We start from the raw sequence: 23,342 nt of genomic DNA on the forward strand, positions 1-23,342 counted from the left end.
TTGGATTTTCTGCTAAATTTTAGTTGAAAAATAGTGACTAAAATAATGATTTCAATTTTTCACTACTAATATACTCGTATTTTAAACATTTTAATAGTAAGAAAAAAAGGTTTTTATAAGAAAAGACTTGTATGACTCCAGCAGTTATATGACGTAGAAGGTTAGGTGGCAACGTCGCTTAGCGCAACAAGACATGTGTCAAAGTTGTGTGAGTACGTGCGACCACAAATCATGGCAAACAGAGAACAATCCCGATATAAAGGGAAATTTTGCAAAAAAAAAATTTTGTTGCAGCGAGAAAACATCATTGAGAGCAACAAGAAGAGGAATAGAAAAAAAAATGAAGCAAGTATGTCTGGATAAATATTTTACTGCACGTAAATCATGTGTACCTAACCTCACTCATTTTGTGATTGAACCGCACGCGAATATATTATTTCACTGTTTTTATATGTATTTATTTTTTAAGATTTTCATACTGTTATTTTATGCATATTGTTCAAATAGTGAAAGGTTGTCGGATAATCGATGCTGAATCGTTTGCAAAGGATATGTGGTGCAAAGATTGTAAAGTACCTTTGTCACTCCGAGATACCCAAGAAGAAAAAAAAAGTGCACTTTCAAGTATTATCACCGTAAAGTGTTGGTCTTGTTCTAAGTTATTCGAAATTACCACGTCACCGATGGAACAGTTGTCTACGACAAGACCAACCTACAATATCAACTCAAGACTCGTCATTGGTACGTTAATCACCGGACTCCAATTTTTTTTATTATGGGTCATGTACTTTTACGAGTTTTTTCATTCCTAGGTACCATCGAAAGTGGAATTGGTGTGACACATTTAAACAAAATTTTATCGGCAGCTGACCTCCCAATTTTTCACCCATCAACATATAAGAGATATGAAAGAAAAGTCGGTGTAGCGATAGAGAGTCTCGCAAAAACTAGTTGTCTCGCGAATATAAAGATAGAAAAAGAGTTGACAATCGAAAAAGAAGGGTAACATGCATAGTAGCTTACAATAGTTGCATGCTATTGAGTATATACATACTTGAGTATATACATACTCAATAGTGAGCAATTATCATAATCTCTTTCGAATAAATTATATTATATTATATTTTATATCATTTAAATTATGTGAAATATAATACAATATAAACTGTATTATAAGGGGTATTATTGTAGATTTACTATATTCGCAATTGAGTATAGCTGCGTCTCTAGATATTTAACAGCGGGTTATTATTGTCAATTATCATTTTTTATAAATTATTTCTATATATAGACATGAATATTATATATAAAATCATGTTTGTCCGAGACTGCGCTCCAATTATCATGCATTTTTAAATAATGTTCATACGTATTCCATAACATTTTAATTTATACTAATAGTCTGAAGAATGCAAGCGATTGGACACAAAATTCCATAGTAGAGTTGACGATAAGTTACGATGCAGGTTGGCAAAAAAGAGGATCGGGTCGATGTTACAATAGCACAACAGGTTTGTGTGAAAATAATATAATATAAATAATAAATATATTTAAAATGTATAAATATAATTTAAAAAAATTATAAGTAATAACATTGAGATTTGATAATAGGTCACGGTACTGCCATCGGATTTTATTCTGGTAAAGTTCTCGGCTACGCAACCCGAAACAAACGTTGCACGGTTTGTGAATACGCGGAACGTTATGAAGAAAATAACAACGTCATGACAGAAACCAAAAACAAGCATGACTGTCGAAGGAATTTCGAAGGATCTTCTAAAGCCATGGAGGCGGACATGGCTCGAGAAATATTTATCGATAATCCCGATTTTATCGAAGCAAGCGTCAGATTGGGAACACTAATTGGTGACGACGACTCGAGTACAATCGCAACTTTACGCCGTGAAGCTGGATATGACATAAAAAAGTTGAGCGATAAAAATCACGCTGTATCGAAACTCAGCAAATGTTTGTATGCTGTACAATTACCTACCAATTTGGTGAAGTACTTCAAATATTGTTTTTCATGCGTACTGGTCAAAAATAAGAATAATACTTCAGCGACTAAAGCCGGTTTACTAAACATCGTCCCTCACGCTTTTGATTCCCACGAGGAATGCGGTGGTTGGTGCACATATACGAAAGATCCTATCAACTATCGCCACAAACTGCTACCCGGAGGAAAAGGACTCACAGGAGACACTCGTCGACAAAAATTACAAACTATTTTTCAAACGTTTGCTAATAACGCTGAAAAACTGAGCCCGTGCAGTTCAAGTCAAGCGAATGAATCTATGAACAGAACAATCGTCAGTACCGCTCCCAAACATTTACATTATGGAGGATCATCATCAAATGATATTCGAGTTGCTGCAGCCATCGTTCATAAAAACATTGGGAATACTTCAATTGTCGACGTAACGAATAAATTGAAGACCCCATTATCTGAATCGTCTTTACGGTATCGCGTAAAACTAGACGAAATGGCACAAGAAAGAAAAAGAAAAGCTGAAACGTTGGAATTTAAAAAACGTCGACGACAATTGTCAGATCGATCCAGTCGAAAAAGGTCGAAAACCAGCACCAAGGAAGGAATTTGTTATCAATCCGGTTGTGGATTTGATCTTGGGATGGAATTTATTGACCAACCAATGGTGTCACTTTTGTCAAATGCAGTCGAAGATTTCACAATTGTTTACTTTGATTTGGAAACGACAGGATTTGGCAAAAGCAAAGAAATTGTTCAAATAGCTGCAGCGCACGAATCAGCGACTTTCGACGCATATGTGATGCCTACGAGAGAAATATCAGCTCAAGCGAGTGACGTAACAGGCCTTGTAAAACGATCGAACGTTTTGTATTTGCACAATGAACCGGTCATTTCTTTGACGGAAATCGATGCTATGGAGGGATTTTTCCAGTTTTTGAATAAAATTGAAAAAAAAATTATCTTGGTAGCGCACAACTGTTTTTCGTTCGATAGTGGAGCGCTCATAGACGTCATACAACGTTTAGGCTTACTATCAAAATTCACACAATCTGTCATTGCTTTTGCCGATACTTTGCCACTCTTCAAAATAAAATTAAAAAATAAGCGTGATTCAAAAGCGAGTTACAAGCAAAACGTGCTTGCTGAAGAATATTTGGGTACCAATGCTTCAGTAGGTGCACATAATGCCGTCAACGATGTAAAAGTTTTACAACAGTTGGTAACGCATCCAGCTATCAATATTGAAAAAAAAGATATTTTTGAAAATTCAAAAACAGTCAATTGCTTAATTTCGAAAAAAAATATTTCCGCGACAGTATCCTGCTTCAAACGAGATCTCCAAATTTTTAACTTATCGAATGACAAAGAAAATGGACGCGTATCATCTGGAATGATTACGAAAATAGTTGCTGCTGGAATAACACTCGATAATCTTTTTCAAGTTTATAAATCTAGTGGAGAAAAAGGTATAAATATTTTACTTGCTCAAGACATTGGTGGCAAACCACGCGTTAGTAAAAATAAAAAAGTAATAAGCGATTTATGCAAAAGAATATCTTTTCTATGTAGAAAGTGATAAGTGCATATCGTTAAAACAAACTGCGTAGAATATGTTGTACTGTACCTGTACTACACTATATCTTTACTCTATAACTATTGTTGAATAAATGAAAAATTAGTTTTTCTTGTGAAATTAATTTCAGTTTATTTTTTTCAAGCACCCATCTCTGAAATATACTAAATACTATAATGATTGATATTACGTATAGAAAACACGTAATAAAGAATGTCTATGTGCTTTTCCTGATTTTACATGCACAATTTACCACTAAAATTATATATATATATATATAGGCATATATCAAGAGAAGCGGTAGCAGCTTAGACAATAGACACACGTATTCACGTGCGATGGTTTGAGTTGGTTATGCGGCGTTGCCAAATTTATTTCCAATCAGTCCGTGTAGTCCGTCGCATTCGTAAATCAGTGCGATTAACTCGATTTTTCTCTCTTATTTCATCGATAACCCTACATCTAATGTACGTCAATTTATTCCCTGGAATCTGAAGTTGCATGTGTTTATTTTTCATTAACAAATAGTGGGATTTTCACGCAGAAAAAAATAAAAAACCAAACCTCGGCACCCCTGACGCCATAAGACATATGTCAAGAGTGTACAAAAGTGGTAATTTTGGAATTAAATATCTCAATTTCTAGACGGTAAATCGTTGTGAAATTTCTCTACAAGTCGGACTTTGCTTTGAATTTCGTGTTCGCAAAATTTTATGTAGCTACGGTGAAAAATAATTTTCACGTAAGAAACGATACAACCTCCTTAATTGTGTTATCCTTTCCTATCGTGAATTGTTTCTAAACATAGATTTATTTGAATGAATCATTGGTTGAATGTAAATAAATTCTAATAAACTTTTTAAAACTTTTATTGAATAAAAATGTCGTCTAATCCAATGTATTTTTGTCATTTTACATTTAGTTTGGCCGTGCCCTCCAGTCCCTTTTTTTCACCTATTTAGCTTACAGTGTATCCATACCAATTTCTGTTTATTCTCTGGACTATATGTATGTTGTGTATTTCTATTTTCTCTCATTGAGTTCATCAACATAGTTTGAAGATTTATGACAATAGCTGTTGTTCGATCTGATGGCTTATTTATACACCCGAGTTTGAAAAAAATCTTTGTGCCAAGTAAATAATGCATAGATATTTACTTGAGATGTTACATGATGAATTTTGAAGTTTATTTCAATAAGCCATTGGGTGCTTAATTTTCATGATGTCAAAATTTGTATGTTCGAAATGCAATGACCAGCTCTAAAGTTCGACAAAGTAGTGAAGCGACATGTATATTGAGTATTTCCAGACCATGTTTGCGATTGGCATTATGGGTTGAAAAATTCATGTTCGCAAGTCTACACTTGATCATTTTTGGATGCGATCAAATATTTTATCTGCGTATAACCATGGAGACATACAAAATTACTCCATTTTGCTTACTGCTTCAATATGCACCATGTCTTTCACTTTTTTTCTTAAATGTGTAATAATAACTTTCAAAAATGTGGCTCAGGAAATTCTGAAATGTTTTTCCCCATAGTATCAAAGTTTGTATTACTGGTATGCAGCAAGTACCTGTAAACTTTAATATTTCTGTAAGGCGGCCGGTGTATAAATCATTTCATGTTTTGGTTTCAACTGTAGTATGTAAACAAAGAAATTCATTACTAAAGTCTTCAGCCGCTTACTTCTTCAGCGAATAGGGCTGAATTTGTTGTCGTCGGAAGCCAATGCACATATACATCAAACAATTTAAAGTTCTGTTCGCTCTTCAGTACGCTGTCTTTTTACTTTTCGTTTTGGCATGATTAATTTCATGAATTTGTGGTAAGAAAATTTAGATGAATAAACCACACCGGATACTTGCAAACTATGAAAATTCTGTGTATTGACATGTGCACCAAGTATAATAACTTCCTATTATTAAAAAATAATTCAAAATGCTACAAAAAGTCATCGATGGCTCATTTATGAATGGCATAAGAATTCATGGTTTCAGAATGCAATCCATCCCTGACTGCTCATACGACTTTCGCCGAAGGTATACTTTTGCAATTTCGGGACCTCGCTGAAGAGGGTCATCATGACCACGACGTCACTTCCGGTCGAAGGTCGTAACAACACTCTGCGAGGTCGTTACGACTCTTTGTCATTGTGGTTGCAAGCTTACTCAAGGTCGTAACGACCCTTCTAAAGGATCGTCCCGACCCTTTGCAAGCTTACCCGCAAGCTCGTCAGACAGTCGTACTTATCTCCGGAAAGGACGTTATGACCCTTCTACTGGTTTTTTCGTTCCCCAAGTCGTACCGACCTCCTAAACGGCCGTTATGACCGTTCCGTGGAGATTCGTCGCCAGGTTGTACCAACCTTCTGAATTGCCGTTATGACCATTCTACCGAGATTCGTCCTCAGGTCGTACTGACCTCATGTACAGCCGTTATGACCGTTCTAGATATTCGTCTCCAGGTCGTACCGACCTTCTGAATTGCCGTTATGACCATTCTACCGAGATTCGTCCTCAGGTCGTACTGACCTCATGTACAGCCGTTATGACCGTTCTAGATATTCGTCTCCAGGTCGTACCGACCTCCTGAACGGCTGTTTTGACTCTCATGCCGGGTTTCTTGACCTATAGTCGTGCCGACCTCATGAACAGCCGTTATGACCATTTTAGCGGGCTTCATCTCCAAGTCGTACTGACCTCCAGGAAAGCCGTTATGGCTCTCATGCCGAGTTCCTTGGCCTGGCGTACTGACCTGTTTGAGCAGGTCATTAGTACTCTTTGCAGAGTTCTCTTCCGTGAGCCATTAGAATTTATTTATTGTGAAAGTTGCGCTGTGAAATGTTTTTACCAAGATCTGATAAGTTACGGATTTGTCTAATAATCCATGCGGCCAAATATTAATAAAAAGTTGCTTCAATACAATTTAGAATGGATCGCAGCGCGAATTATTATCAAAATCGTTCACTGTGAAATCTCGAATATCATATTGAACAAGGATTTGGGAATGATATACTTTCTTGTACATATATGACAATATTTTATGAATTAATTTCATAATTCAACATAGTTAAAGGGCAATTGCGAGAGACAGCTGCATTTTTTGTAGTCATTTGGGATACTCAACTTATGACAATTTTCCATTATTTCGACATACATTATTGTTTCTGTTCGCTCGGTACGATCATTTTTAATAAATGGGTTTTGCAAAATGTATCGCAGTGGTGTGTAAAGCAAATAGTACTTTAGGATCAACGCCAGTGCTTCGCTTTAAATTCTTAATTCTATTTCAATCAGTTTCCCATACGTTCGTAATTTTGACACCATACATAACATTGTCCGTTTTCATTATAATCGCTGGTGTAAGTGCATCTTCCGTTGTGACAAACCCTTTCAACGCTTCAATTAACTCGTGTAAATGTGCAGCTCCGCAATTTTGACCAATAATTTCAAAGAATGTAACAAATAAGCCATTTATAGATCTGTTATCGTTATCAACGAAACTCACGATTGCGTCTATTCTTGCAAACAATCCGCCTCTTGTGTAAACGTATTTGTCGCAACTTTGCGTTACATTATTATCACCTTTCTCGGAAGCATAAATGACATCTCTTATCGTTGCTTTGTTATAATCTTTAAATAGCCCTTCGCAAGTGAGGCCTTCATTCGATAAGAGGCTCTTCTCCATAGCGGAGGGTTCGCGAACAATAGGACATCCGAGTCCTCGGAATTCTGAGTACTGCACATATTCGTGGTTATGTAATTGTTTGTTCTTTAAACCGACATTGAGTATATCCGTTATTTGTTCCAGAACTTCGTCGTCCAAATATGGATCGCTCTTGACTTCGCGTAAAAAATCTTTCAGTGCATAACTGTGCATTATTTGCAACGGACGACCGTTAGGACTTTTTAATGATAACATTATTTGACGATTATAACCCTCGTATATGAAAGCGCTGTGAGTCCACGTAGGGCCCCAGTTAGCTACGCAATCGGGAACATGTTTCAGTATGTGTAAGTTGTATGTCATGTTTCCTAGTCCCATCAAGTTTTGGTACTCTTCCGTTAGAAATTGAATAAGAAGCCGAGCCTTGCGAATTCCTCGGTTGTCAACGGATTCATTATTTAAAATATGCGCAGCTTCGGACAAGTAACAAAACAGTTGGAAATATTCATCAGGAATCAGATTTTTCAAGCACGGTACACAATAGTATAAAATCCAATTGCGCCATTCACTCGCCTTCCACACTTTACAGTTTTCAATACCTCTCGGCTTCCTCGCGATTTTACTGGGCGTGCGTATTTTTAGTAGCCGCTCGTTTATAAGCTTCTCAAAACTACTTTTGCTACGAATGTACCATCGATCGGTTGCTTTGGCATGAAGTAATAGTAGGGTCAATTTTTTTCCCACCCCGAGCCACATGTTATGCATGGAATCAATTACAACCCCTTTGTCTAAATGGAATTCCGGAAGGTATCTAAGTATGCTGTTACCGATAAATCCCTTTATTCTACTATTACTGTTCATCGCACTTTCCATATCGGAACGAATTTCTCTATCGGTACGGAGTTGAGATTCCATGTCAGGGTATACCCAAAGAAGATTATCCCCCCATCGTCTTCCTGAAGCGTAACACACAGGACATCCGTATTTGCCATTGAATCTCGTCATGTTTAGAATATTGCTTCGTGCCACAGAATCGACACAGCAAATAATCGTTATAAATTTACTGCAGATCATGTCAACTCCGTTTGGCTTCCACATTATACCAGTATTATATAAAAAACGAAGTTGTTCTACAACGGGTTTCATGATCGTGTTAATATCGGGATGATTTTTATCTACCCATACTCCGGCCATAATTATAAATCGTTTGCGTGCGTGTGGTGGAAGCTCGTTAATGGTTAGTAATATTGGCCAGGCGCTAACTGACGATGAATTCGCGACTTGGCACCCGTCTGTATTTATCGTAAAAGAAAAGTTCCACTTATTCGATAAAAAACCTCCAGATTTTTGCATCTCCTTATACATCTTTCCATCAAATATGTCTTCTATACCGTTGTCATTTAGCTTTTTTCGATTTTTCGCGTATCTTAGAAGTTCAACGAAATTAGGTATAGAGAAAAATCTTTCCATTTGATTAATCAAATCAAGCGTGACGAAGAATCCTACTGTACTTAATGGTTTCCCTGGTCCCGATACTTTGCATAGACAGTCTTCTACTGGTAACTTTCCCGTCCCGATAACATATTGGCACCGTTGACAATACAAGTGCCGCGTTTGGAAGTTTTCTTCGTTCCAACCTAATCTTTTCCACATCGTTCTCCTCGTAGTGGGAATAGTCACACTATTCGTCCACTTTTTAATTACTTTAAGAATTACCAATATCGCCAACACATTCAGGCAGAACCGGACCCCTATCGCGATAATGGTAATGAATTTAGAATAGCAGGGATCATTTTGTCTTATTCTATCGTTTTGCAAACGTTCTGATGGCAATGCCACGGCGTTATCACCGCCATTTCCATTACCATTAACGCCATTGTTTTCATGATTGATGTAGGAGCTTCCATCTATATCTAGGTACTGGTCTTGACCGTCATCCGAGCTTTCATCACTATCCTCTATGAAAAACGTTTCATCTTCGTTATCGTCGGTTACCACGGTGCATTCATTTCCGACAATATTACTATTAAAATTACCCAAACACTCTTCATTGATAATATCGGTACTATCACCCAACATGCGATCGTCATTGTTTTCATTGCAAATACTATCATTGCTAATAATACTTGTACAATTCGCCGTATCGCAATCACGCATTTCATGTACTTTCTTCTCATCTACGCACATTTCATCGCTAGTTTTATCTCTATTCTCCGTGTTATTGGGCGAATTTTCGTCGATAACGTTACGTTGCTCTTCTACTGTTGCTCTGCCATTGGCTTCATGTTGTTCGGTACCCGTTGTCGAGGTCTCCATTGGTTCCGGACTTCGAATTTTTCCCTTGAAACACAAGTTATAATATTTACAAATATATAAATATTTCATTTTTTGATATTTCTCAATAGCTCAATTCCTTTTCTTCCATTTGCGTTACATTATTACTTTCAATAACAATAATCCACATAATAAAAGTTCTCTTTCGTAGTTTTAATTGTACCGGTATTAATTCGTATTGGGGACATTCACGCGAGGTTGGCAATCTTCCAGTCACCTCTAAGAATAGCTTCATATAGGTCCTCATCTTCTTCTGCATATGTCCTTTATGTTTGTATCTCACTTCTCTTATCGTCTTTCGATCCATTGGGATCCGTCGCCTTGTATTGTTTACCTACACCGGCAATCTGGTTATTTTCACATAATTTTCATAAAACAATTATATATTTAACGATTTGTACTTTGTATGAATTTTCGACTACAGTTTCTAAGATACGAGTTTCACATTTGTAATTCGAATCAAGAATGCTGGTGCCACAATCTACCATCATGTCACCGGACGTTACTGAGCAACAACAAGTTGGGGTTTGTGTTGGTCTCTGAAAATGGCAAATGAACGTTGGTGACCCTACTCGACTATCTATATGATCATGACGTTTGTTCCTCTGCAAATTCAAAGGCCATTTATTTCTTCAATTAAAAGATATTGCTTTTTTTTTATATTCTGACACCAATATAGCTTCCAGTTTAATTGATTGAAATGGACTGGTAAGTTATTGATGAACAGTCATAAATTTGAAGACAAAATAGACTTACGTAATGAACGGGTTCTATCAACAAAATTCCTATCTTGAACGGTTTCACATTTTTATGTTTGTATACATTGCTACATTTTCACTCCCGTATTTTCGTCTTCGTCCATTACTATTTATTATGTATAATCAGCAACAACAGTATTCCACGTAAACTTTTCGATCGATGTCAATTATAAGTGAACAAATAAGGAGATCCTGTGTTAGCTAATGAAACAATTATTATTGTTATTAAACTTTTACTAATTTTACCGGTTTCAATTTGCAATAGAGGAATTTTTACTTATTTATATTAGTTGTTCGAAATCTCGACTGAGAGATTATAATAAAAGTTCAAATCTCTAAAGAATATAAATTCGGTTCTTTTATAATATTACAATAGGCGCCCAATAATGAGGCACGTGATAATTGCTGAAAAAAATCTTATGGCCGTTTTCTTCAACGCGGCTCAAACTCCGTCAGTTCAATTTTTTCTCTGATTAATTGATTTTCTCAACGAGAACATTTTTATTTCATTTAAATTAATTATTGAACCTTAAACCAAACTCACATTTCTCGCACGTGTTTGCTGAATTAGATCATCGCGCATGCGCAACGTGCACGCTTGATATCATAAAGAAAAATTTTCTTAAATTTTTGAAAAATTTCGTTATTCTGTTATTCCGATTCATTATTATTATTTTGAACAAGAAAATGATTGTTTAGTTGATATTTATTAATAATATAAAGAATTTCGTGAGTCTAGGGAACTTTGGAGAAAGTCATTTGAGTTGGCCGCACTGGGAGCGCCTCGCCTCCCGAGCGTGACTTCGTGAAATGACAGTTTTTCAACATGGCTGCCGGTGTAAATACTCGTACGTTGTGAGGTTAAATTAAAATAAAGTACTCGGATCAGTGCATTTCATATATAGCAGGGTGAAATACTTAATATTACTACTCTCACACGACCCTTGCCGAGGGCATACTTTTGCAATTTCGCGACTTCCCCGAGGAGGGTCATTGCGACCACAACGTCACTTTCTAGCGAAGGTCATAACAACAATCCTCTCGGAGTCATAACGACTATTTGAGAGCTTGTGGCCGAACAGTAGAGGGACCTTATGACGTTGTGATAGATCGTTACGATCTCAGCCGGAAGAGACGTCGTCATAGTGATTTTCGTCAACGAAGTCGCGAATTTACAAAAGTATAGCTTCGGAGTCATAACGACCTTTTACCAGAGTCGTCAGAATAGTCAGAATGTGTAATAACATTACAAACTTTAATGTAGCGAAAGCGAAGGATGATTGAAAGAACGGAAGGAAAGATGTGAGCAGGCATGATGAATGTCAAGGAATATAGGTGTCAAGCGGGCTTTGTGTTGCAACAGTTGGAACCGGTTCGGTGAACCTGGAACAAGGTTTTTTATTTCCAGGAATGTTATCTATTTATACAAAGGGATTTGAAAAGACAGTGCAGAACGCCCTAGTGGATTTCGGTCGTTTTTATAATCTTTTCGACCGATTCCTGGTCGTACAATCCGCTAGGACGATTTGACTATTCAAAATGAGAACACGCCTAACAGAGAATTATCAATGTAACCGCATATTTGAGGGCATCAAAGCGATAACTAGTTGTATATAAATAAATTGCATATAATTTTGTGCATATAATATATATTCATTAATACAAATAAAGAATTGACGTGTACGTATATGCGGAGCAAGTTTTAGGTTAAACACAGTTACATCCAGACACAACTTTAATATTATGAGTGGTGCGTTCGTATAATTAAACGTAAAAGATTAATCACAATCATTTTAATGAAAATGTTGAAATAACGACTTCTTACCTTGATGAAAAAAATGCACTGAAGAATTCCGGTCCGCGTCGTCCACTTGTTTGGATGTATACACGTGCCAAACACATCACTGCTGGACGAGATATATTAGGAAAAAAGTTGATTTATAAGAAATGTTCATTTATACAAATCCACACCAATTTAATAGATGAATCAAATGAACACCAGCTAATCGATAAATTAACGCTACAATGCGATAAAAGTAACACTTCCAAAATTAATTACACTGAAAAACGTCGTTAACGTTGAAAAACACTTCGCCGTACGTATGTATTCTTTTCAGATAAAAACTATTAATATGGCCGGCTGCGTGAAAGTTTGTGCCTGGCTTGTGCGCACCAATGATATAAGATATAATCTACAACTGAAATCAAGTGGAGTACTAATAAAAGTCCTGCAGCAGGAAGTGTTGTGGCACATACCCTCAGTGGGAGATAGCCATTCAGGAAGAGAAGAAGAAGCAGGAAGTGTACCTACGACGTATATTACCGCAGTTCGGACGAAATACAATACGTACGTATATAGCATTCTCGCCAAAATATATTTATCGAATATACCGTACTGCTGCGCATGCGCAAATCATTGTATGCGCCGGCCACAAAGGTGACGGACGGCAGACTATATATATTTGGTGGTGAAAAAAAATCGTTCTTTTATAGACTCATTGAACCGGTACCGAATTTTTTTATTTTTGTATTATTTAATGTACAAAAATCTGCAATACATATACATATATATATAGATACATATGAAATATATAGCTCACGGCGTTATCATTTGTCAATGTTAATAATCACCTAATTTGAGGTTAATTATTTCGTATCGAACAGGTCCGCTTCGATGACATTATTCAGTCATATGATGTTCGTTGCACGAAAGAGCAGATTGATGAAGCAGGCAAAAAAAATGAAAGTTCGAAATCAATGCCTTCGATACAAGTTGCTGCGGGACAAAAGTGATGTGAGTATAATATATATATATATATATATATATATATATATATATACACGCGTACTGCGCTGGGTCATTTGCAGCAATTACCCAAGTATCGCGTCAACGTACGTAACTGGATTTATGAAATGCAATATTTCAGATTATATCTGTGTGGTTTTTATGATTACTTGCAGTTGAATAAATTTTCTGAAGCACAAAACAACGATGTGAGGACCATCATCCGTGACGCGACCATGATGGCATGGGAGGTGACGGGGGCGACGAATGGTGATAACAAAGATAGTTTCAAGGTATACACTTTTATGGAAATAGCATTGCGAAGTTTATATTAAAGGTTATAAAAGCTACATTATATCGTTGAATGAACAAATATTTACAAGTATTAAATATATAGAAATGTGAACAGATTGAGCGAATGGACAGCAACGCCTCAACGCTAACAGTCATTCCGGATAATGGATCAAATGGAATAATCGAGTCTACTGCAATCATCGAACGGAAAAAAACATTGATCGACTCTGATGACTACAAATTGGAGAGAATGGTAGCGTTTGTTTTCGATCAAAAGTTTCACCCGGCCAACCAATTGCAAGGTATAAAGTTATTAAAACATTCTCACAATTCAAAAAATTGAACGACTCCAATATTTATATGATGCTAATATTATCATTCCAAAGGGCTCAAACGGAGCAGGACTGTGCAACGACTAAGTAAAAATCCAAAAAAAAAATGCCATAGATTAGATAAATCGATTGACGTGAAATATCTGGAAGCATCAAGAGCAGAAAGCGATGAACGGACCCGCGAAAGCATCACATTAAGCTGCGGTATTCGAATGGATAAATGAGAAAAAAAATCATTTTCGTTGGCTACACGTCAAATTGAATTCTCAATGAGTTCTAAGGAAAAGGTACACGTAATAAGTAAAACAAACATATCTGAATTGTAACTAGCTAAAGTTACGTACAAACATAAAGCATTTATATTAAATCCTAACGTTTTATTTATAGAGTATTAGCGTCGAAACAGACAGTACAAAAGAACTGCTCGCTGACGAAAAGGGATGGTACGAGGAATACTGGAGGAAAAGACAGAAAGCGCGATCTGAAAGAATGCCTAAAAAGTCTTCTGTTATACTTTCTACTTTTACGGTTGGATAAATATTTCAAGAAAATTTTTTCTTGATCACCTTTTTATTTAATATAATATAATAATAAAATATTAATGAGGTCTTCATAGAAGTTCCGTCTGCATATAATCCTGGCACAGTATAAAAATGATTATAACGATGTTTTTAATATTGTGGAACAAAAAATTAACGCATTTATCGTCGTTTCGTTATGGTAAATAAATATTTTTCAAATTCGTGAATAATTAAAACGTATTAATCGATGGCGTGTAAGAACATTCATTTCAGCGGAATCCTGACCCGAATTGAAAAGAAAATTCATTAACAATATATTTGAGGAAATGCACAATAAGAGAAATATATTTTTCACACGACTGCGATACGTTACAGGACGTTATTATACACCCTTAGCGGATTTTAGAACCGAAATTTTACGGTCGTTAACTTTTCGGTCGTATTTGAACATTTTGCTACGGAATTACTACCTTCGATACTACCAAGGGCCCATTGGTAGTGGCGATTGAACATTTTTTGATCGTAACTATCGGTTGGATGGTCGTTACGACTGAAAAATTCCCGTCGTATCGTAAACTAGGTCCACGATATCGCCTGGTCGTTTCAGTATATATATGTATACGACCTGCGCGTAACAATAGCAATCTCAAACCCGTTTAATATTGCATTCTCTTTATTTGTGATGTGCATTTAATGGTCTTTTTTGACGAACCTTGAAATATTTCACGAGGACAATGCAAATGAAAATAAGATTGAATGAATTAATGTCATAAAAGTTATACAGCGAGAATGTATATAGGCCGGAAACGACGCGGTCGACAATATACATGTGCAACGGAGTGAACGTTTTTGTACAAATTCCGGAACCTGGGTTCGCGGTTAAAAGTATATATACAGGTATATCAGAATAAGAGCAGAATCCGAGACAAAGACTCAAGAATGTAATGGGAATCTAATAAGGGCGGGATCTCGACAGCGGCATATCCGTATTGATATTGGTTATTTGCAGCACGTGTGTTCCGCCGCGGTACAAGTTTCATTCTGAAGTGTTAATAACTTTTAATAAGCACCCGATGTACAAATTGAAACACATGCTGTCATTAAGTGAAACGTTACAGGACTAAAAAAATTTTAGCGCGTAATTGTGACATATCGAGTGCGAATTTATATACAGATCGGTAGCTACGCATATTTTCCGACATAACCTCGAAGCTGTGGGCCTACAACGCAAAGTCCGTATTTCCTTGTGAATAAACGCACGAGGTAATTATTATGTTTGGTATGTTCTATTTGTTATGGTTTAAAATGATCACAAATGGAATGATATATAATGTTATCAATAATGAGAAAAATTATAATTATGAAAATAACCAAAATTATCACTTTGTAAGAATGATGAGAAAATATGGTTCACAAAGTTGAGAATCATTTCACAGCTTATTGTAATAACTAATAAATATTTCATATAACTAATATATATTTCATATAATTGGAACAAAATAGTACAGTGAGATGCATAGGGCGTAGAATGCAGATGTGTGTTTCAAAGAAGCGTTGAATAAGGGAAAATAAAATATTGTAAAGATTAAACACAGCGACAAGTCCAGATCAAACGGAGAATCATTATGCGATACATGTGAGGAAGCAAAGATAAGAAATAAGCACTGTTGTACGGATTACAGAAACCCGAAATAAAAACATGGAGGGAACGACCGGTTACAGTAAGGCTGAGATAATAATATTCAATGATGAGAATGAAGTGGTCACGTTAGAAATTCCAATGGAAGACATGGACACAAATGTAAGTAATCGCAGGGCCTATTTTAGTTAGTGAGTAAAACAATGAAAAATTATTTTGCAGAATGAACAGCCAGATGAAAATAAGAAGAAATATATAATAGAGTACATTGAAAGACGTGGAGACACCCAAACGGTAGAGGCGAATGAAATCTTCATGCAAGCCGACCCGAAAAGTGAAAAGCTTACGAGATGCACTGACGAATTGATTGAAAAATATTTTCGCAATCCACTAAACCAACATTCCCTGCGACTACGTCGATCTGAGGAAAAAGGCCAAACAAAAGGGATTTATGAAAAGATTCGTGTCATAAAAACTGTGGGTGAGTCGAAAACTTTGATTGTAACAAAATGGACAGATGAAATCTAATAGACCGTGAGTAAACAAATAATCCGATTAGAATAGTATAAATGAAAAATATGTAATATTTTGGAGAAGTTGTCGAAGAAAATATTTCTACAATGGAAAATCGGAAGCGAATTCCAAAGAAAAAACCGATAGAGGACTCTCCTGCGATTAAGTACAGTCCGGCACCCCACAAAACCCTGATAACAAAAATTGATGAAAGCGTAGAAGAGCCGGCACAGTGTAAGAGCTCAAAGGAAGTCCTTGCTAAATCGGTAAGTTGAGAAAAAACGCATGTCAAGGAAGCATTTTATGAGTATTTTTGGTAATAGTTTTTGAAGGAACAACGTTCAGATGATATCCTTATGAACATAAAATATTTATACATTGTGTAAACAAATTTATTAACTAATGAATCCCGAATGAAATGGTCATTCTTTACGTACACGATGAAATATTTAATATTTTTGGAGCAACGTTTCATTCGGTAATAATGATGATAGACATTGTGCTTATTTCAAAAGAAACTGTAGAACGGTTATTCAATATGCGAAATTTTAACAACGATCTGATTTCGGAAAATTGACATAATTGGAAAGGGAATGAAAGGCAACTCATCGAACTCTTATTATTAATTTAAATATTTTTTTTACCGATTGTACAAAAATTAAGTTATATCATATATAAATTCATAATCGTCGTTAAATACTTGCGTATCTAAGTGTAGTTCGACATCATCTCCAGATAAGCGAAACGTTGGCAATCTCGGTGATCTTGTAAAAGAATTTTGTTCAGAAAATTCGCATGTGTTTAATTTTTCAGTTGAGCAAATAAAATAAAGATCCGGTAAAAAGCGTAATAACGTAGTCTTTTCATAGAATGTAATCCTTGATCGGAATACTGTGCTGAGCCGGTAATTGGAAAAATATATATTACAAAATTGAAATCCAAAATCATTGATTAAGGAAATTTCCAAAACAATATAGACAAGCGTTTCAAGTAACGAAAAAGAATCAATGAAATAAAGCAAAAACTACATTATCGGTTAGTTAAAATAAGAGGGTAATTAAGTACGGATAGTTGAAGTTGTAGTGTGTAGATGAAATATGTAAAAACGTAAATGTAGTTGATGACTTGCAAGAATTAACGATGGCAATATATTGGCGTAGTCTTGTAACACATATTTCCAATTATCTAGGCGCATAACAATTCTGAATATAAAACTTTCTTGCAAATTTACACATAAGTAGATTGCGTAAAAGTAGATAGTGCTCTGTCGACTTGGATGTTATTATTGTCGGTAATTCCCAAATAGAAAGATTTTGGAAAAAAAACAAACTTGAAATAAAAACTGTGCAATACGTACAGGGAACACTGAGAGTACAACAATAATAACGTAAGGGCAGCCGAATCAATGGTCAAAAATTATATTAACGAAATAGCACCTATACTGTGCACTTTAATGAAAATTCATTATTTGGCGTAATTAATAGCGACGTAAATGAATAAATATCCATGTTCCAAAATGAGTTAAGTGTCGACGAAGGAATCAACGTTATTTGCAATTGCAAGCACGACGAAAACGTGGCAAAGCGGCCATTACTCCACGCCCTGAATAATCGTTTAGTAAAAGATATGAAGTACCTGTTTGCTATATTGGGACACTATTTTGTAACTACAGCGAAAAAACAATGAGGCGTATTGAAAGAAGTACAGAAGATAAGTACCATACCGAAATTTTTATAACAAACGAATGTAGTATAATAAAACTGGAATTATGGGTAGGCGGGCGACCTTCCAAAGCAATCGAGTTAGAGAAACTGAAGCCGCTGTATGCCAGCGATGCAAGCCGTTTAGTCACGGGTGGGAAACTAACCATCGCGTAGAAATGGCGGCCCAAAAAACCCAAGCGGCACTAATACCAACGTAAAATCCCAGTAACCACTACCAACAATGATAAAGTCGTCGGAAGAACGCTGTGAACTTGATCGATCAGGCAACGGCAATGGATGGAGAGTTCGAATACGCATAAAACAATAAGAAAATATATCCGAAGGTCATAAATGATAAGGCCATTAACACTGCCGAGAGGAAGATAACAATTTCGATCAAATCATTTTTAGGGATTCGAAAAAATATTACGTGCATAATTGGAGCATCTTCGAAAAATCACATACTGCGTGTACCGAGAAACATTACCTGGAAACCGTACACTATAGTAAAATGGTACACGTGATGATGGTGAACTGTTGCGATGCGTAACCAAATTGGGCAGACCATCCACGAACGTGGCCGAGTGAAAGAACGAATGCGCTGGCAAAAGCAATTACGGATCCTGTGATAAGTATGCAATAGGAATGCTTGATATGCAATGCGAGCCAAGTAATAAATGGATCTCGTATCCATGCGTGAACCCTAACGTTGATAATGCATGCAAAGCATCAATCAAAATAAACTGACGTATGGGATTACAGATGACGATCGATTTGCTAATAAACGTTTGAAATATAAGCATGCAACCAAATTTTTGCAAATATCTGTGGGTACTCAAGTAAGGCTAGTAGGTGCTTAGATATATATAACTGGTCACAGAGAGGTTAAATAGATGTATTTACATGTAGTATAAAATATTATGAAATTGGAAAGCGTTGGGCGTCGAATATGCTTGCTAACTGAGAGATCATAGTGCGTGAATTATCTGGTATGATATGGAGGAAATCCAACTGGCCGGCAGTTAGTTAATCCGATGCGTGAAATGAAGCATTGTGGCACAACCGGAATGACAAAATAACGAACAGCTGTACCGACTCAACCGAATATAAAACTGATTCCAAAAATATCATTCAATGTTTATACTAAAATTTCAGAAGCAGATAGACAAATATAAAAAAGAAAGGAGCCACATTGTGGAAAACCAGCTTTCAAGTATCTTTCAAGAAATTTTACCGGTAAATAGACGATCGTTATTGTAACTTTGATTAAACAGAGGATCAAAAAAGAATGGCTGTAAGAATAAAAATTGATTACATATTACGGCAGGTTACCAACTCGGATGATAAGGAACATGAGCCATGTGAACGTCGATCGGTTAAAATAGTACCGAGTGATGACATGACAGATAATGAAGACGAGGTTAGTAGATGATTACCACATTTCTGAGACATAACATTGCAAATATTTAAAACCGAAATAGCTGCTAATATTTATCGTATTTTCAAATTGTAAGATTCCGGTACGAAGCAGACGTAATAAGTGGCGCAGAATTCAAATAAGTCCGTATCTCTCCGATAATGACGATAATGACGATAATGACGACGAGTAACAAGAAAGAAGATACGAACACAACAGTCACTCAAGTATGAAATAAATATTGAAAAAATTATAATGGATATCTGTAGGACACGTATGAGCGGATACAAAAAATTATTACCAATGAGACTACAGCCGTCATGAAAAACGGATATATTACTAAAACATGTTAACAAATTTAACACTGTCATATATACATATCAACCTCGAGAAGCATGCAGATAGCGCAATTGATAAGAGAAATTTGCAGAATACCTTGTCGTCGAAGAATAAAACCACGGAGAACGAGGTACAGGAGGGGTTTCAAAATACCAATTTCCTATTAATTGACCATCCATATTCGTCGCAGCCGTTTTGGATCGTAAGTACGAAATTGTGTATTAACCTGTGTTCGCAGAGTTACACCGATTTCACTCGAGTATTGTTTCTAGCAAACAGAAATGAAAAGCCATGCTAATACTGCTGAATAATGAAGTCAATTGAATGTGTCATAGGAACAATCTGCGATAAATGATGACGAAAGTCCCAGTGTCTTTGCAGGCAATAGCGCGAATGAAGAACGGAGAACGAATCATGAGGATAAATCCTCAGATGTCGAACCTGACATAAATGTTATAGAGCTATTTGATGCCGAGTCGACGCTTGTAGAAGGGTCGCCAAAGATTCCGGAGGATGACATTACGACATACGAAAATGAAACAGATATGCCTGATACCGACGATGAAAACGTATCAAATAAAGTGAATCCTGCAAGTATAAATAATACGTTAGAAAACAGTCACCTGAAGGTAAGAAATACATAAGTAAATATAAATATAAATGTATAAGTATGACAAATAATATTATCGATCATTACATCAATCGTCAAATAGCGAACTGGTAATATATTGCGACAAGATGCGAGCTGACTTGAAAATAAATCCAAGAATGCTAATAATACGAACGTCAACGGTTGCGTTGGAAGCAAACGGATTCATACAAAGTTTTATGATAATCGAAAGGTATTGATTCGTTGGGATAAATTGACAATGAAAAAGACTCAAGATCAGCGTTCGTTCGTGTAAATAGAACGTTATCGAGAAACTTCATGTATATTGAACAAAATTAGATTGCTAAAAGGTTCAAGCTTCATAGCATTCCGATGACATTATCATCATCATCATCATCATCATCATCATCATCATCATCATCATCATCATCATCATCATCATCATCATCATCATCATCATCATCATCATCATCATCATCATCATCATCATCATCATCATCATCATCATCATCATCATCATCATCATCATCATCATCATCATCATCATCATTCCGAATTAATGCTAAATTTAAAATTCTAATCTTATTTATAAATCTAATTTAGCAATGAATAATGAATCACTATATGAATTTGGAGGAAACAATTTAACAGATCCATGGTGATGATGAAATGATTACTTCAAGAAACAAGCCGACGATCGTTGAAACGAAAATATTACCGAAAGGCAGCTATGTACTCGTGAAAGAGGAAAAAGAACAAATTAAATATAAAAGAGAAGCTAGTAATCGAAAGGTACAATATACATTTTTTAATTACGATGGGGAAGTGTTACGACGAAAACTCAAATAATGTTATGAATTCTTACAATTAGGTTGAGGATGATTACACTCCGGTAAAAAAATCAGATCGACGAAGAATGAAGTTAGAGTTTAAATATGACTCCTCATCGCCCAGCCCTGTGGTGAGAAAAAACATGTTTCCCGATAATAAAAATATTTCATATACTAAGGGAAGGAACAGCTGAATATGTAATGGTTGCACGATACGATGAAATTAAACTCATTCCAGACGAATCAAAACCTTTCTCCAGTAACACCTACTGCGAATAATAATGAGCAGAACCCGACAATGTATTGTGAAGAAAAAACGGAACGTATTGCCCCAAAGAAGATGACTGCGGATGAAATTCTCAAGAAAGTTGACTATTATGTTAGCGATCTGAGATGTTTGAAACGACCGGCGAAAACACCAAGAAGTGTTACCGAAAAATCGGTTGTTACTTCAACAATAACAAAGACACGCTCGACAAATGATATCGCATCGAAGGTTCAAATCATTATCCAAAAATCTTTATGAAAAAAAATTATTGTCGTTAAATCGTACATTGATCAACGAAATTCAACAACGTACTGAAAAACTTTTTCTTTGCAGATTTACGATTTTCGCAATGATATCGATCCTTGCGAAGGCTCATCGAAAAGTCTAGAATTTGATTCTCGATGTAGCTCCAAAAAAAAACGTCAGAAAACACATGAACTTATTGCCACTAAGGTAATGGATTCAGATACGAAGTAACATATATAATGGTTGTATTAAAACGATCGTAGCGTGAACAGTCGTGTGTACAATATTAAATATTTAATAACTGCTGTTTATAGAATGAAAAAGCAATAAAAAATAAAACTGGTAAAACTGGATCTACACGTACATCGTTCGAGACTGGTGAGGAGGATGATGAAAATCTTTCTGCAAACGAGGATAAAGAAAAAAATCAGGAGTACTCAGCCGATCGTAAAAGGGAGGGAAAAATGAGGCGCACTGCTCAAAAGGTTAAAATCGGCATTCTCTACCGTTATAGTCATGGGAAAAATAACAATGTTAATCGCATTTATCTAGGTTTATCTAACGATGTTAATGACAGTTATCTAGGTTACTGCTTGAAGTGAATAATTGTTCACCCCTTTTTTTAGATCGCATTACACTGGGTCGTTGTCCACCATTCAATATTATTTTGTAATATTTTGAAACTTTGTACACAGATTGTTGAAACAACGGAAAAGTTTACGCGCGATATTGCAAGGCTCCAGAAACAACTGGAAGAAGAACAATCCCGAGGAAATTCGCTGCAGGCTTCTATGGAACCATCACGGGATGGAAATGTTGAACTCATTCCTGGCATCGTTATACCTCAATTGGTAATTATAAAGGCTTGTGGAGCACTCAATATGCGCCGAAGGTTGAACATTCTCATTGACGGCTATTGGAGCAAGGAGGAGCAGAAAAACCTTGTACTAATGGACAATAAGAAAAATGCGGGCACAGGACGAAAACAAATCCCGCAAAAAACGGTCAATGGTCTTATAGGTAAAAATAACTACTTAATAATGTAAGTAAAATTTAATAGTATGTGAAATATATTATCACGCATTTTCATTACCACACAGATTTATGTTTTGCTCTGCAAAAAAAGAAGCGGATTCCAACCGACGGCTTCACGACGCACGCCGAAGGGAGGAAAATAATGGCAGTAAAATTAAAATCGAACCGGTACAACAGTAAAAGGATACTCGCAACAGCAGAAGTACTCAGACTAGCCAGAGAACGCCAAAGGACCGAGTCACAGGATTCTCAGTCCGAAGATGATCCGCTACATGAATAATCTTAGTTTATTGTTGACCGAACATATTGTGATTGTAAACCGCGATTGCATTTTGTTGTAATGTGATAAAAAAAAAATACACATGTGCCCTCCAATCCATCTCTATGAGAGTGGACGAAACGGATAGTAAATACCAGTACTAACCGGTATCTAATGCAGAGTTGATTTATGTGAAACTCGCATGTAAGGAGCTCACAAAGATT

At 36.1% G+C, this 23,342-nt stretch overlaps 4 protein-coding genes across 5 annotated transcripts; 3 read left to right on the forward strand and 1 right to left on the reverse strand.

The window, feature by feature from the left end:
* The first annotated feature begins 1,071 nt into the window (after nucleotides 1-1,071).
* On the forward strand, nucleotides 1,072-3,687 carry LOC122417044 (uncharacterized). Its single transcript, XM_043430276.1, has 2 exons — nucleotides 1,072-1,511; nucleotides 1,612-3,687. The coding sequence occupies exon 2, from the start codon at nucleotides 1,725-1,727 to the stop codon at nucleotides 3,564-3,566; it is 1,842 nt and encodes a 613-aa protein (XP_043286211.1). The 5' UTR covers nucleotides 1,072-1,511; nucleotides 1,612-1,724; the 3' UTR covers nucleotides 3,567-3,687.
* Nucleotides 3,688-4,921: 1,234 nt separating this feature from the next.
* Nucleotides 4,922-20,119, reverse strand: LOC122417042 (uncharacterized). The gene is made up of 3 exons (XM_043430274.1): nucleotides 19,967-20,119; nucleotides 9,733-9,903; nucleotides 4,922-9,575 (listed from the first exon to the last, which is right to left on the reverse strand). The coding sequence occupies exons 2-3, from the start codon at nucleotides 9,874-9,876 to the stop codon at nucleotides 6,858-6,860; spliced, it is 2,862 nt and encodes a 953-aa protein (XP_043286209.1). The 5' UTR covers nucleotides 9,877-9,903; nucleotides 19,967-20,119; the 3' UTR covers nucleotides 4,922-6,857.
* LOC122417048 (uncharacterized) lies at nucleotides 12,451-14,449 on the forward strand. Of its 2 annotated transcripts, none has more exons than XM_043430289.1 (6): nucleotides 12,451-12,674; nucleotides 12,992-13,121; nucleotides 13,289-13,405; nucleotides 13,510-13,708; nucleotides 13,793-14,025; nucleotides 14,126-14,449. In XM_043430289.1, exons 1-5 carry the CDS (start codon nucleotides 12,460-12,462, stop codon nucleotides 13,960-13,962), a joined length of 831 nt encoding a protein of 276 aa, XP_043286224.1. In that variant the 5' UTR covers nucleotides 12,451-12,459; the 3' UTR covers nucleotides 13,963-14,025; nucleotides 14,126-14,449. The 2 variants fall into 2 exon arrangements, with proteins under 2 accessions (XP_043286224.1, XP_043286225.1); XM_043430290.1 differs by having other exon boundaries at nucleotides 13,522-13,708.
* LOC122417045 (uncharacterized) lies at nucleotides 18,704-23,234 on the forward strand. Its single transcript, XM_043430277.1, has 13 exons — nucleotides 18,704-18,746; nucleotides 19,270-19,350; nucleotides 19,442-19,534; nucleotides 19,629-19,758; nucleotides 19,962-20,072; nucleotides 20,206-20,499; nucleotides 21,132-21,272; nucleotides 21,352-21,441; nucleotides 21,549-21,806; nucleotides 21,912-22,031; nucleotides 22,139-22,309; nucleotides 22,520-22,844; nucleotides 22,925-23,234. Exons 4-13 carry the CDS (start codon nucleotides 19,693-19,695, stop codon nucleotides 23,137-23,139), a joined length of 1,791 nt encoding a protein of 596 aa, XP_043286212.1. The 5' UTR covers nucleotides 18,704-18,746; nucleotides 19,270-19,350; nucleotides 19,442-19,534; nucleotides 19,629-19,692; the 3' UTR covers nucleotides 23,140-23,234.
* Nucleotides 23,235-23,342: the final 108 nt, after the last annotated feature.

The sequence above is a fragment of the Venturia canescens genome, chromosome 10 (genome assembly GCF_019457755.1).
Source record: "Venturia canescens isolate UGA chromosome 10, ASM1945775v1, whole genome shotgun sequence".
Classification (NCBI taxonomy): Eukaryota; Metazoa; Arthropoda; class Insecta; order Hymenoptera; family Ichneumonidae; genus Venturia; species Venturia canescens.